This window comes from Parasteatoda tepidariorum, chromosome 10 (genome assembly GCF_982258835.1).
Source record: "Parasteatoda tepidariorum strain Cologne lab strain chromosome 10, Ptep-v5.0, whole genome shotgun sequence".
Taxonomy (NCBI): domain Eukaryota; kingdom Metazoa; phylum Arthropoda; class Arachnida; order Araneae; family Theridiidae; genus Parasteatoda; species Parasteatoda tepidariorum.
Genome location: NC_141764.1, coordinates 92,235,420 through 92,250,801, shown reverse-complemented (window position 1 = coordinate 92,250,801; position 15,382 = coordinate 92,235,420). Strand labels below are relative to the sequence as shown.

At 29.2% G+C, this 15,382-nt stretch overlaps 1 protein-coding gene and 1 non-coding gene across 9 annotated transcripts in view; one reads left to right on the top strand and one right to left on the bottom strand.

Annotated features, from left to right (window-relative positions):
- LOC107451716 (histone-lysine N-methyltransferase SETDB1-B) overlaps nt 1–2,715 on the top strand; it is a 97,675-nt gene extending 94,960 nt beyond the window's left edge. For all 8 annotated transcript variants that reach the window (XM_087153338.1, XM_087153339.1, XM_087153337.1 and 5 more), the window contains 2 exons: nt 559–647; nt 743–2,715. In XM_087153338.1, coding sequence (XP_087009464.1) covers nt 559–647; nt 743–860 — 207 coding nt within the window. In that variant the 3' untranslated portion in view covers nt 861–2,715. The remainder of the gene's footprint in view (nt 1–558; nt 648–742) is intronic.
- Nucleotides 2,716–5,269: 2,554 nt separating this feature from the next.
- TRNAS-GCU (transfer RNA serine (anticodon GCU)) lies at nt 5,270–5,351 on the bottom strand. The gene has a single exon. It is a non-coding gene; the product is annotated as a tRNA-Ser (tRNA).
- Nucleotides 5,352–15,382: the final 10,031 nt, after the last annotated feature.

Below are 15,382 nucleotides of genomic sequence, written 5' to 3'. Positions count from 1 at the left end.
GTTTTTAATAATAATTCATTTTCCATGTATAGTTATGTTTTTTTTCCTTCTTTTTTTTTAAGTCTACAATATTAAAATTTTTATTGGTCATTAAACTTATGTCTTAAAAATAATGGTATTATTGAATGAAAAAAAATTAAAAAAAATTGTAGATAATTAAAAGTATGTGAGATATTGCATTTTTTATATGTAAAATATACAGAAGTTAATATCTATTACAATTATTTTTATAAAATTCCACATTGAAACTTATTCATTTTTCATTCTTATGTTTTTGCTCTCAAAATTTGATATTACAAATTAAAAAAATCAAAGTTTTCTGATGAAAAATGGCACAGTTAAGATAAAATATGGTATGGATTTTCATTAAAATTTATCTGATATACCTGGAAAAGTCAGGGAATATTTTTTTCTGTAATTGAGTGTGAACCCTGATGAATATTGAATGGGAAATATGGCAATATGTTTTATTATTGTTTCATAACTTTGCATTTTTTACTATTTCTCATCTTTAAAAATTTTATAAAATACTAATCATAACTTGCATTGTTTTTACAGCATAGTTGTGCACCTAATGTATTCGTGCAGAATGTTTTTACGGATTCCCATGATTTAAGGTTCCCAGCTATTGCTTTCTTTGCCATGCAGTAAGTATTACTTTTCATTAATACTGCAAATATCAGTAATGTAATTAATTTATCCATGAGAATTTTTAAACTAATAAAATTTGTTTTTGTTATAGTTACATTTTAGCAGGGACAGAACTAACATGGGACTATAATTACGAAGTTGGTAGTGTAGTAGACAAAGTTATGTATTGCTATTGTGATGCAAGGAATTGTAGAGGAAGGCTGCTGTAAAATGAATTTTGTTCTACTTGCCAAAAGATCGATCACTAAGACACCAACTGTACAGAATAAGAAGTTTACCCATTCCACACATTGTAAAATTCATTTCTAAACATAATCAAATTTCAACCTGTACATAAATATGTATATATGACATTATAAAAGAGTTTTTAAATGTATATAAATTATCTATGTATATAAAAGTGTCCATTTCGTGACTGTGCCTTAATTCTTCGTTTTACAAATGTATAAGTTCTATGGTAAATGGAAGTAAATGTTAGTTTTTGCTCTGAACTATCATCTGTTAAATAAATGTGGGTACTTTCGCACAAATGTATCTAATTCAGTACCAAATTAATCATTGAGACCTAAAGTCTGAAATAGTGATCTCTGAATGTAATAGTGACTTTTTTGAAGAATCAGAGATATGCTATGTTATGCCTCATAGTGATCGTGGACAATTGTTTCTTTACGATTCTTGGTTTTAAATTTTTTGGTTCTGCTTTTGTATCCTGCCACAATATTGTGAATTTGAATTGCCAATGAAGTCAACCAATTGGCAGCTTGTGATGTCCTTATATTTAAAATGCAACAATAATAGCTTGGTGAAAAAACAAACATTCATTGAGCGTGATGCCTAATCAGCTTCAATTTCTCACTATTTAGTTTTGAACTTATTTTATATAATTTTGATAGTTTAAAATTTGAGTTAATGCACACCTAAGTGTTTAAAAGCATGTGCCAATATTTATTACTCCTTACTACAATTACATGCACACTTAATTACACATTTAAAAAATTTTAATTCATATTATTTTTTATATATAATTATTATATCTGAAAATTTGTTTTATTTTTAAATTTTTGTTTTATATAATTACGTATTGCCTACTGTTATTTGAAAGATAAAGGAGTTAATGTCTCCTTTAATATTGATATATTTTAAATTCCAGTGAGCAAATTTATGTATAAAATATAATTCAAAAGATTAAATGAAAATTAAAATTACATGCTCTTTCCATTTGGGGGGGGGGGAGGATATATGAATTTTCATAAGGTTTTATCCGTACTGGGGGTATATGTTTTTTATTTTAAATTCGTGGAATTATATTTTATAGATTACTAAAAATTAGAAATGACATTTTCATAATAAAAGTACAAGGAAACAGATTAATGCTTTGTAACTGTGATTTTTGTTCATGTGTAATTTATTATTTAAAAGATTCAAACATGTTCTTTTTTCAAGCTATTGTATTCTTTTTAAATGTGTTCATTCTATATAATAGGGGTGCACATCTTTACTCTGAGATAGGCAGTCAGATAAAAAAAAAAACTAGGCTATCCAGGGCTTGCGTCGCGGTATAATTTGTGCATTTTTGTAATTTACGGCTTTGATGTGTCCATTTTAAAAATAATTATGGATGTTTCCATTTTAAAAATTTTAAAGGCAAAATGCAATGCATTTTGTTTAATATTTGTATTGTTTTGTGAAGTTAGAAATGTATTTGCAAAATTACAAGCTGTAGTTGTTCTTTAAAAAATTTGACTTGGTCATTACAGGATTTAAACATTTCATAATAGATTTTTTTTTACTTTAATGCCATATTTTTTACTTTTATACCATGAATCCATGTTTTTTTTTGTTGAAAAAAACTCTTTCTCTAAAGCAAGGTCTATGTGTTGTGCACCCTTTCTAAATATAATTTGTATTCGTTCAAATTTATTTATCTTCATTCTATAAACTAAATACATCAGAATAGCAATGGCTGTGATATCTGTTATGTTAATGCATTTTATGAAAAGTCAAACTACACTGCCATACATGTATATTTTGAAACATTTTCAAAATAAATGTTTTTTTCTCCCAGTATGTTGTCTATTTTCTAATAATTTTTCGGAGTGCTTATTACTATACTATTGTGTTTTGTTAAGGTTTTATTATATATTTTGCTTTTATATTTTCTGTAAGAAATACAGAGGGACATTGATTAGACAAAATAATTTGCATCGCACCTAATTCGAATATTAAAATATTAGTATTGAAGGGATAACAATTATTATTTCTTTTTTTTAAATAACAGTGCTAAATAGCTTTTGAATTATCTTTTTGCTTAAAAGTAAAAATGTCCTTGTTAAACTGTTCTACCGTATAGTGCTCGACTGCGCATGCAGGTCGTTGGGCTACTGAAGCGGGGGTGCCATCCCCTCTCTGCGGAGGATCTAAATTGCGATGGCATGTCCTTAGATCATCCTCAGGGATGTTTCCCAGACCGTCGCTAATAGCCTATTGTGCAGCTCTAGTGCGACGTAAATGAACAACAACAACAATATAAAATGTTCAACTCTTAATGTTCTTTATTTTGAATATTTAGTCGGATTTGAATGTATATAGCTGAGTTGGAGCAGCATATTATTGAATTAGAGAAAAGGAAAGAAAAAACATTGTTAGCAGGGATATTCTGATATTAAGATATTTGAGGTTCTATCACAAATGTAGTTATGGGTAGTCCAGCTCTAATAACTACCAACAGTAGTTTCTTATACCAACGTGTTTGCGCACGCTTAACATTGGTATTTATTGCGTTGATGAAGTTTTACAGTTGAGAGAAGTCAGTTTGTGTTATACACCTTTGTTAAACTAAATAACCAGTAGAAAATATGATATTATTTATATTTTATTAAATGAAATTTTAAAATATAGCGTAGATATTTGCCAAGTTAGTGCATGCTCTTAGTGCATAAGAAAAGAATCAAAGATGACTCAGAATTCATGGAGAAAGTTATAAACTGATCTGGACAGCAAACAAGACGATTACAATTCTTGTTTGATAAAACAATTTTTTAATTCTTATGTATAATTACTTAATTATTTGTTTCTGAATAAAAATATTTTTAATAAAAAAAATTTGTAACAAAATTGTTTTTCTGTAACTCTTCAAATTTTTTTTTAAAGGCCAGGAGGGCTGCTGGCGCCCTTGTATATTTATGAATGCCAATATTGCTCGATAATGAAATCAAGTTTGATGAAGGTTGTTCTGTACCTGATATTAATTTTCTATTAAAAACAAAATATTTGCTGTACACATAAATTAGTGTTTTCCATAAATTTATAAATGTCTTCAAACCGTAAAATTTTTAGAGAAATATTTATATTTGACTTAAAATTTTGATTTATTCTCAAATCATGGTTTAGAAATCTGATCACCTTGTGTAAAAGGAAAGGTTACAAATGTTAGCATCCCCCAAAAAATCATAACATTTTATAACGGAGCATATGCTAAATACACGACAAGGATTTCTGAAGAAAAAAAGAGAAGGCAATCACAATCTAAGTCTGATAATTTTTTTAATCTGAAAGAGTGAGTATGAAGCGCTTGATCACTGATTTATGAACGCAACATCGCATGACAAGAATAAAGCAAAAATGCATTAAACAGCTTTGGCTCTGATAGAAAGGGGCCACAAAACCGTTGCATAAAAAGATAACTTTAAAGAGCGATTTTACTTATTTTCAAGTACACAATTTAATTCAGAAAAAGAAAAAAATTAAATTATTTTGATGTTAGTGATCAAAAATTAAAATCTTAAGTAATTTAGTATGACTAAAATCTTGTTAATTATACTGATGAAATTAATACTAGAGGTAAGTTTTTAATTATTAAATAACTGATTTTATTAAAAATATGTATAAAGCAATATTTCAGCTATTCTAAATTTTTCCTAAAAAAAAATCCTATATTTTTTAAATAGCTACTTTTTCACTTGCTAAAATGAAATACAGTCTGTATATCTTGAATCTTATATTTGCTGAGCCGTTATTATTTTGTCTACCTTGTAGTAGTAGTACAACGACTGTCTTATAACGTGACTGTCGGGAATAGGGAAAAAAACTATAATTATTCTCTTAAAATAAAGAAGATTATGATTGATGTTGCAATCTTGCTATATAAAGCAAGATTCCTATTAACGCAATTTACCCATTTTTCATCGTGATAGATATTTTCTCCATTTGTACATCTTCGCGATTTGTATTCGCATTTGCGAATCACGCACAACGTAAAAAATGAAATAAAGTAAAAAAGGGTTTTGCAAATTGAAAAACTCTTCAATCGATTTCGTTCGAATGTTGTATTTTTTCATTTAAATAGCAAAATGAAGCAAAAATTTGTATATCTTATAAATATTATATTCAAAATTTTTTCGATCTTTACTAATTAAAGCAATAAAAAATAATTAAAAAAAATTATATTTAGATAATCCTACCATTAAAAATGTATTTAGATAAGCGAATTTCATAATATTTTTTAAAATTCGCTTCATATAAGACTTGGTTTGTAAAACAATTATTATTTCTGAACAATTTTGTCTTAATTGAATTATACTAATTAATGAAGTGAGCTAGTTAATAGAAAAAGTTTTATCGACGAGGATGGGATTCGAACCCACGCGGGCAGAGCCCAATGGATTAGCAGTCCATCGCCTTAACCACTCGGCCACCTCGTCCTCGTTTTAGAAAGATTTTGTTTAATATATAAACAAACTTAAAACTTTATTTAAAAGTTTCATTAGGTACTGTCATAGATATAAACTCCTCTATTAGTCCCTGGGTACACAACGCATTCATTCATTTTGAAATTATTCCTTTTATAATTCTCAAATGAACAGTATGTGAAGCCTTTTTTTTACTTTTAAGAGTGATGTAGTTAAATTACAGGGAAAAGATGATAGTCATAAGAAGCCAAAGTAATTTAATATATAAAATAATGGTTATAATAATGTATAAAATTAGTTTATTAAAAATGAAATTTTAAACACAGGTAATAAAATTAAAAGGTACATAAATTTCTCACAAATATTTTATTTCTCTTCTAAAACTAAAACTGCTAATATTGATTAAAAAGAAAATTGTATTGAAAATGACAATTGAATTATGAGAATGCGAACTTTATTTTGATGTTTTTGATTTACTTCTGTGTGTGATTATTTTTGTGTTTACAGCATATTCTGAGCGTGGTTTAATGATTTATAAAATTTGTTAAGAATGCATTGCCGATGGCGCCATCTATTTAATGATTAAGAAACGAATAAAAAACATAGCGTTTATTTTTGATAATAAGATACAAATGCATGGCTTTCATTAATATTTTTCTTGTCCTAGGCATAGGCATGTTGTATCGACACAATACATAATACAGATTTTTCAAGGATGAGAATGTTTGTTTGATTTGTGACAAGTTTTAGACATTGTTTAGTGGAGGAACGGAAACAAAAGTAACGTAAATAATAAACAAAAGAAGCAGATTTCATAACATTTTTAATTCATTTAACATTTTCATAATAATTAGGAAAGTAATTTTAAAATTATTAATGATTCAATTGACTCGGATTAGGGATTCTTCATGTTTACTCAGTAAACAAAATATATGTATCCGAAAATAGTTCTTTTCTCAAGAAAGTTGCATTAACGTGGTAAATATCTTCACAGAATTGTTCTCCGAAAAGAATTTTTTCTTCTTCTCTTGAATCAAATATGTAAATAAGTTTATATAAGTAAAATATTTGCAAAATTTTACTGAACACAGACACAGAAGTTAAAAGTTTTTATTTATTTATTATGATTTTAGAATTTATAAAGTGAAATTTAAAAAAAAAAATTGGAATAAAACAGGGCTTGGCAAAAAAACAAATGTATGCTCCATAGAATGATACCATTTAAATATGTACTATGAAGGAGGAATGGTGAAGTGCAAGATAAAGTAGTCCATGATATGCATACTAATATGAGATGTGCGGTGTGCAAAAAAATACACTGATCACCTTTGATCTAAAGATCGAATTTTAACGCTCTAGTAATTAATCTTAATGGTTCAAGAGGGTAACCTCAAATATGCTAATTAATTAGTGCAGAAAATATTTAAAGTTACTAAATCAGAAACAAAAAAGTACTTTCTTTAAATAAACATATCTTTACTTATGACGGATTCAAATTTATGACTCCCGAAATATAGATGGTAGCCACCGTCTGGGAAATATGGTCCCATTAGCTTGGTACGATTAACGATCCAAAGTTTGAGCCCCTTAATTTTACTTTTTGCTTATTTGACCAAATCTCAAGAACTTAATAATTAAAAAATTTCTGCCCACAATTATAAAATTTGTTTAAAGTTAATTCCATGCAAAAAATAACTATTATTATTTATCATTAATATTTGTTATTTTATTTAATAATAGTCGAAAATTTTTTGAATTGTTAGGTATAAAATGTTTTATATCATTTTAAAGAATGCAATTTTAAATGGCAAATACAAAATTTGAGGAAAACTGGTTGAATTGTTCCTAAGAAAACGAATTTTGAAAAAGTCGTATACTTAAAATTCGATTTCCCGGTAACTATTCCGCCGGTTTTGCTCAAATTTTGTATTTTGTCATATGAAATTATCTTTTTTTAAATGATGCGAAAATTTGTATACCTTACAATTCAAAATTTTGCAACTAGTATTGAATAAAATAAAAATAATATATATTAACTAAAAGTTATATTTTGTATTGACTTATGTATGGATTAACGAATTGTATGCAAAAATTATTCAATTCACTTAAAATTTTATCGAGAAATGGTGAAAGAAGCAAAAAGTAAAATTAACATTAAGGAGTCTAAACTTTGGGCCACTGCTCAAATTATTGTGTCTGATTTCGTAACATAAAATATCGCCTGCACTAACTAATTAGCATATTTGAAATCACCTCTTCACCCCATTCAGATTGAGTATCAGAACAAAAAAGATCCGATCATTAGATCAAAAGTTATTCAGGATGGTCCGTTTTTCCTTTCGCGCGCTGTACTTCGAGAGTACCGTATTGAGATCACGTCCGTCTGATCTTGGGTCGCTAAAGTCAGAAAGTCTTGTCTTATATATGATATCGTGGAAGAGAGAATTTCGTGATCACGGCCCAGAAGGAATTAAAAGTAAATACTATAAGAATTCGAATTACGCAAGAAAACAATTAAATGCTATCACAATCTTCTGAGCAAATGTTGTTTACTATAAATGGTGCATACTTCAAATCATTTTCTAATTATTAATTTTGTATTTGAATAAAATGCGATTTTATAACGATACTTTATATTTAAAATTAAATGCATATTTTAATAATTCTGATTTATTGGGAGGCATCTCATTCAGAAACTTCTCCATAGTCGAAAAAACACAAAACTCAATTATACTCCGTTGCAAGTTAAGAAAAGACCATTACGATATAGTATTTAAGTAATTATTCATGACTGCATTCAGTTCTGTTTTATTTAGTTATCAAATTAGATGAATATACTTTCAAAACAATATAAGAGCTTTTATAACTTAAACTCGTCCGACAAAAATTTAAATCGTGTTATCTCTTACTATATATAACCATATAATTTTTAAAAAAGGGTTATAGTTTCGTAGTCTTACTGTCGGCATATTTCGATAAATAAGGAGAACATTCGATATTTAAAAACAACAAAAAAAAAAAAAAAAAAAAACAATTATATAACGTTGCAAGAGCGTTGGATTTGATTGGACCAGTAAAAATGGTGCGCTTTAAACTGATAAATCAAATGCCAGATAAAAAATAGTTTTACTTTTGTTTCGCTGCAGAAAAAAAATCGTCTGCACGAAACAATATTATTCTTTAATCAGTTTCTTTAAATTTGATCAGAAAGACTTATATTTGTCATGAATTGTAAGCGTATATTTCATTTTTATTAACGAAACAATAATTTTTATTCAATAAGTATTATTTTCCTCATTTCACATGATTTTAGAAAGGAGGAAAGAAAACTGTGCAACGTTGTTAAAGAGTAAAATATTTCGTTAAAATTCTCGGAAAATTCAATGTCCTTGCCTGAAAAATTTTCAAAATTTGTCTGCAAGCTATGACTTATATAGATTTTTTTATCTCCAGATGTACGTACTCTTAAAATAAACTTGTTTAATATGACAGCATCAAAATATCTCTTCTTATTATTACTATTATTTCTAAATTTTTATTAACTTGCTTTCGTGTTTGAGCAGTTGAAGCCTTGAAATCGAAATTTTGACCATTTTTTGATATAAACAAACTAAAACACACAAAACTGAGCGAAAAAAAATTATAAAATGAAAAATTATGTTCATACATAAACTAAAAAGAGAATATTATTTGTCACATCTGAAAAGAAAAACGTAGGATGTTTCACCTTTGTTATAAAATTCTCTTACTACCTCTCTTTCCTTCTCCTTCTTTTACTACTGAAAATTCTCCCCTACGTCTTTCGAAAGTGATGCGCTCTATGTTTTTAGTTTTAGGCAAGGCAAAAACAGAATTATTTATAGTTTACTTGAAAAGCGTAGTTTTTTAAATGTCAAATTTATTTTAAAGTTTTCCAATGTTTGCTAATGCTAAACTTCCAGCAAAAATAGTAATTGAAAAAATTTATTGTTTTCAATCCTTAAGAAAGAAAAAAAATGTACGGTAAGAAAAACATAGCTTGAAATTTTTAAATTCTTTCTTCAAAATAAAAGCTTTTAGCATGAAAAATTCATGTTTTGCATATTTTCCCGATAGACTCGTAGTAAAGGAAATACTATAATTTAAATATTAAACTTTTTCACCCACTTACATTACAAAGATGCGCCGAAAGATTTACCGATTCCAAAATAGAACAAATTTAAATAGAGATAGTGGTGGAAAAAAGGAACTGTCGGATGTTCTCAATTTAAACTTGGAGTTACTAAAAGTTTTGACAGGAAATTAGACCTCCATGCTCAAACGAGAGAATTTCTTAAATTAATTGTTCTGAAACTGTGCTTACAATATTAATTTACGAAAAAGTGTGAAGTTCCGAAAAAAAAATCGAAAGAGGCGTAAAATAAACTGTTCCGTGACATCAGTTAAAATGAATATGTTAAGTTAAGTGAATAAAAACCTCTGTTTATAGCTACTAAGGCAGGATTTAAAAATGAAAAAATTTTACTTATTCGTAAGTAGGTAACAATATACAGAGAGAGTCTGAAAAAGACGACAAACTTTATTGTGTGATGTACGAGCAATGTTCGTTATAGAATGTATGATCGGAACACATCACTTAGAAGTTTAAAAGTAGTTTTTTGTCACATTTAAGGAATTTACACTAGAATGGGAAAAAATGTTTTAGAAAACTTTTTATTCACGGGTATATGATTGATGTACAAAGAAACTACTCAAAATAAAAAGATGTAATTGATGTTCAAAGAAATTGCTCGAAAGAAAAAGATGAAATTGATATACAAAGAAATTGCTCGAATGAAAAATAATTGATGCACAATGAAATTACTGAAAGAAAAAGGTGCAATTAATGTGCAATGAAATTGCTCAAAAGAAAAAGATGAAATTGATTTATAAAAATTTGCTCAAAAGAAAAAGATAAAATTGATATACAAAGAAATTGTTCAAAGAAAAAGATGTGATAAATGTGCAAAAGAAAATTGCTCAAAGGAAAAATAACTGATACACAATGAACTTGTTCAAAAGAAAAAGATGTAATTGATGTAGAAAGATACGTTCGAAGAATAGTACGAAAAAATTGCTTGCTTTTTTCCAGAAATGTATGCCACTCTCTACGTCGCCGGTGTGAAACTTGCATTGCCGAAAAACTTTTGAGCAATTTATTTGAACATCTCTTCGAGCAATTCTTTGTATATCAATTATATCTCTTTCTTTCGAACATTTTCTTTGTACTTCAATCATATTACCGTGAATAAAAAGTTTTCCAATTCATCTTTTCCCCTTCTTGTGTTATTTCTTAAATGTGACAGTGAAAAACTAAATTTTAACTTTCCACTGCTTATTTTATTTTATACTCGTCCTTGAATAACAAATCCAATATTGAGTTTACGACTAGCAATGTTCAACTCCGTAGCATTGTAATTTTGAACCTAATCCAGAAGACAAGAAAACTTCAGGATCAAGCATTAGGAAGAAAGTTTGTCTTCGTGGAGGACTTTTTGATGGAACTAACCCGTACTTGCGTTACATGATGAGGAAAACCACGAAAATCTCCCACCGACCAGCCCAACGGCAAGGGGACTCTAACCCATGATCCGTCGTTCAATGAGGATATTTTACGTTAGCACTGTGGTCGGTGCGAGCTGGATGCGTATAGACCTGCTACTGCTGGCATTCAAACCCGGTTCACTTTATTAGATCTCTATCCCCTCCATCCCTTGACCCACCACGTCTCTCCTACTGCTTATGATTTGATCATACTTCTGTGACGAATATTACTCGTGTAAATGCGTTTTATTACCCAGTAAAGTTTTACCGTCTTTTTCAGACTCGTCCTGCATAATACATTCTATAACAAAAAAATAGACGCACCAAGAGGGAGTTGTCTGATTGAAACGAAAATTAGTGAATAGGAAGACAATGTAAAGAATAGTAAATGATAAAAATTTCAGAACAATTGAATAATTTATTGCAGAGTTACAGTAACAAGTTCAATAAGGTGTTGACCCGCCTCTAGCCTGGATACAAGCTGCCACACGGCGTGGCATAGACCGATAAAGCTCCCGGATGGTCTCTTGCTGTATTTCCTGCCAAATTCGATCCAATTGTTGAACGAAGTCATCAACATTCCGTGCCAGATGCAATCGCCTTCCCATCATATCCCAGACATGCTCGATGGGAGAGAGATCTGGTGATCTGGCAGGCCAAGGAAGAATTTGACAAGCTTGCAGACAGTTCATAGCACCACGTGCCATATGTGGTCTGGCATTGTCCTGCTGAAAATCCAGCTCAGGGTGCTGCGAAAGGAACGGTAGCAAAACAGGTCTTAGGATGTCGTCGACGTACCGCTGTGCAGTAAGTGTATCTCTAATGACGACCAAAGGGGTCCGGCTGTCAAAAGAAATGGCACCCCAGACCATAATACCTTGTTGAGGGCCGGTGTGGCGTGCAATAGTGAAGGCAGGATCCCCCCTCTGCCTTGTGCTTCTCCAAACACGTCTTCGATGATCGTCAGGACACAATTGGAAGCGGGATTGGTTGCTAAAGACTATACGTCCCCAGTCGGCATCATTCCAGCCATATCTGTTCGAAACATTCATGCATACGAAGTTTCAAAGCAATCGGATGATTGCTTCTTGGTGCGTCGATTTTTTTGTTATAGAGTGTATAATAAGCATATTTAAAATAATTATAGTTACATAATATTTATATAATAAAGTAAGCATATTTAAATAACACATTATTGTTGCTAAAAATGGTAAAAAGGAACAAAAACCAATACGTAATAGCATTCGGGCGTTTTTAATAGTTTGGACAAATGTAGGTTATTTTCTACAGTTGTAGCTGGTGCCTTGGTAGTTGTAATTAGAATGCTTTTAAGGTCACTGAATTTTTAGAAAACGAAATACAGGGCACTGATTTTACTATTAAGCACTTGTTTTGATTTTAATTAAATAATGGTTTTCGGACACCGGCGACCTATGATCATTTCTGAAGTAGTCTGTAATTTGTGTTGCCGCTTAAGTTAAAAAGGATTTAAAAATGATTCTTGAACTAAGCACACTAGTCAAGTCATTTGTGTACTATCTGAATAAGTATTACGTGAATATTTCTTCATACATCTTAGAAAAAGATGGTGCCATTTGTGCGGAAAAAAAAGAAGACTACTTTATGCATTCTCATTGGACAGAGAAATCACATGATATGATCTTTATCAAACAAAGGAAATCCAGCTTTCTTCGGCTGTCACCAGTATAAAATTGAATACAGTTATAAACTGTATTTACTTGCAAACTAATTATCTCTTATTTAACTGCACCTATTTACTTGTAAACTAATTATCTCTTATTTAACTGTATTTACTTGTGAACGAATTATCTCTTATTTAACTGTATTTACCAGCAATATTTATTTACCTTAATATTACTATATTATTTACCTTAATATTACTTTTTATATCTTAATATTACTCTCTGTTATTATTAAATTTTTCGTTTAAATTATTAAAATTAAAGGCTTAAAACTAAAGCCTTGTTTTTTTTTAATTATAAAGTGATCACATGACATTATCTTATTATGCAATATTTTACGACATAGATATTTAGTTAATTTGATATAGATATTTATTAAAAGGCAAATTAACTTTTAAATTAATAATATTTAATTTTAAGTAAAACTGCATTCAATCAACGTATGGAATTTAAATTAAGTAATACAAAATAACACTAAAATTCTGCCGAATACTAGAAATTAATTTGATGCACTATTGCTAAATATTTTCTGCGGTTAAAAATATTTAACGATTTTTTTATTAAGGGTTATAGTAATATTATGTTAGCATATTTTTGGAAATTTTCGACTCCCCCTCTCTTGCTTTTAGAACAAAAAAAGTCAAAAATCTTTGAGTTTTGCACTTTTTACATTTATTTGAGGGAACAGCCATTCTACTAAACGCAATATAAGATTAAAAACAAAAAAATTCTTGAGCATATGTATTGAAAATAAACAGCATTTATTTTTGCATTATTTTATTTTAATAAAAAGCTACTAACACAAATAAAAAAAAGGATAAAATTGTGGTCGCTTTTCTACGATCACTGGTTACTCATTGGTGAAATGCTTTTTTTTTTCTTTCTGGTTTGACTCCGATAAACGTCACAACATTTCAAATCATGGGTTGCAAAAACCATCTGAATTGATCAAAAACATCCATTTGTCGTCTGATTGGTTTTCAAATCCTGGCTATATACGTGTTTTGAGAAGTCGCAAAATACTTTTGCTTCTTCAGTATTCATATTTATATTAAAATCACCGTCAGGACGGTAATTATAAGTTAATAATAAAAGGAATATCAAAATACTTTAAATTATTATTATGAAATACATTAGGAATGACTACCGGTGAAAAAAAAAATCAAACAGCAGCGGTCACCATAGCAACACATGCAATGACGACGCATGCGCACTGTTTACTATTACTCTTGAACACAGTTGAAAAGTGTGATGACGTCCATATAAGGTGCCCACGCCATCAAACCCAAACAACACCCATATTCCCAATGGGTTAAAAAAAAAAAGGAAATCGTTGCCATGGGAACAAAAAAATGAACTAAAACGAGTCGCTTGCACTTACGAGAAAATTAAATATTATTTATACGAACCTTAAAAAAAAGGTCTCAATTTCTAACAGTCATGAATAGACACTATAATATACACTGAAAAGAGCTATTTCTTTTTATACAGAGCTATTGAAAGACACTAATAGATGTAGTACAGTTTTCTTTTCAGTTTTAACTAGATTACTTTTGACTTTAATTACAAGTAATGTTTCACATCACTTAACTGTATGTTTGGTATTCATTAAAGAGAAAACTAATTTCATAAACCCGATATCTTCTTTTGCTGGTTTTTCTTCTTAAGAAGACTCCCAGCAATTTGTGGTTATGCATATTTTTAGTGCATGACGTAAACTTACTTAGCTGCGATGTTTGTAGACTTATTATCAAAGCCTTCGCATTAACCTAAAGATAGATAAAGAAACAAAAACAGAAGTTTGAATCACCACTGACTGTTGCCATCCACGCTTCATTAAATATCGGTCGTTTATTCTTTGACCTCGATTTTTAAACTTATTTGGGTGTAAGAACTTCCCAGGTAGATAAATAAATAAACAATTTAGATTAAAATGAATTTTAAAAACACAACTTTTATGAGTTGTTTTTAATTGTATATTGTTTTGATTCAAATCTGTTTTGCTGCTTTTACTTATGCTCTATATAATGTATTATTTCAGATATTTTGAAGACGATAAATAGTTTAAAGAAAACAGTTCCATTACATTAGTAATTAAACCTCAACGCAACACAAATGTGCTTTTGAGTTCGCAGCGAATCTTTTTGAGTAGAAAAACTATATCTTATAAGCAAAATATAAAACCAAAAAAAAAAAAAAAAAACTATTATATGCAAATATGCATTACAAAGCGATTTTTTTAAGAAGTATTATGTTAAAAAATAAAAAGGAAACAATGTCATAAACAAATATACAATTCAAAACAATGCTAAAAAAAATTTACAATGCAAACAAAATATAAAACATAATTGCTCACAAATACACAATGTAAAAAAACTACGTTATCGACAAATGCCCAATACAGAACCATAATAATGTTGTTAACATACTATACAAAAAGCAATGTTGTGAACAATTATATATTGTAACAAGACAGTTATAACCAAATGTATTAAAAAAATCTAAATTGTTTTTCTTCAATCTTTTCAAAATATGATTGAAATTTCTTAAAACTTTATTATTCTGTAGGCCGACCGGACTGAGTAAGGGTCAGGGAACTGGACTTGCATCAGAAAGTTTCTGGGTTCGAATCCCAGAAATGGCATGGATGTTCTTTCATTCTCTGTACTATCTGTCCTTACTGTGGGAGCAACGTTGGCCCACCTAATACGGTGCCTCTGAAAGAATGACTAACAAATTTGCCCTGATACTTACGAATTGACGAATGTCAACCCAGGT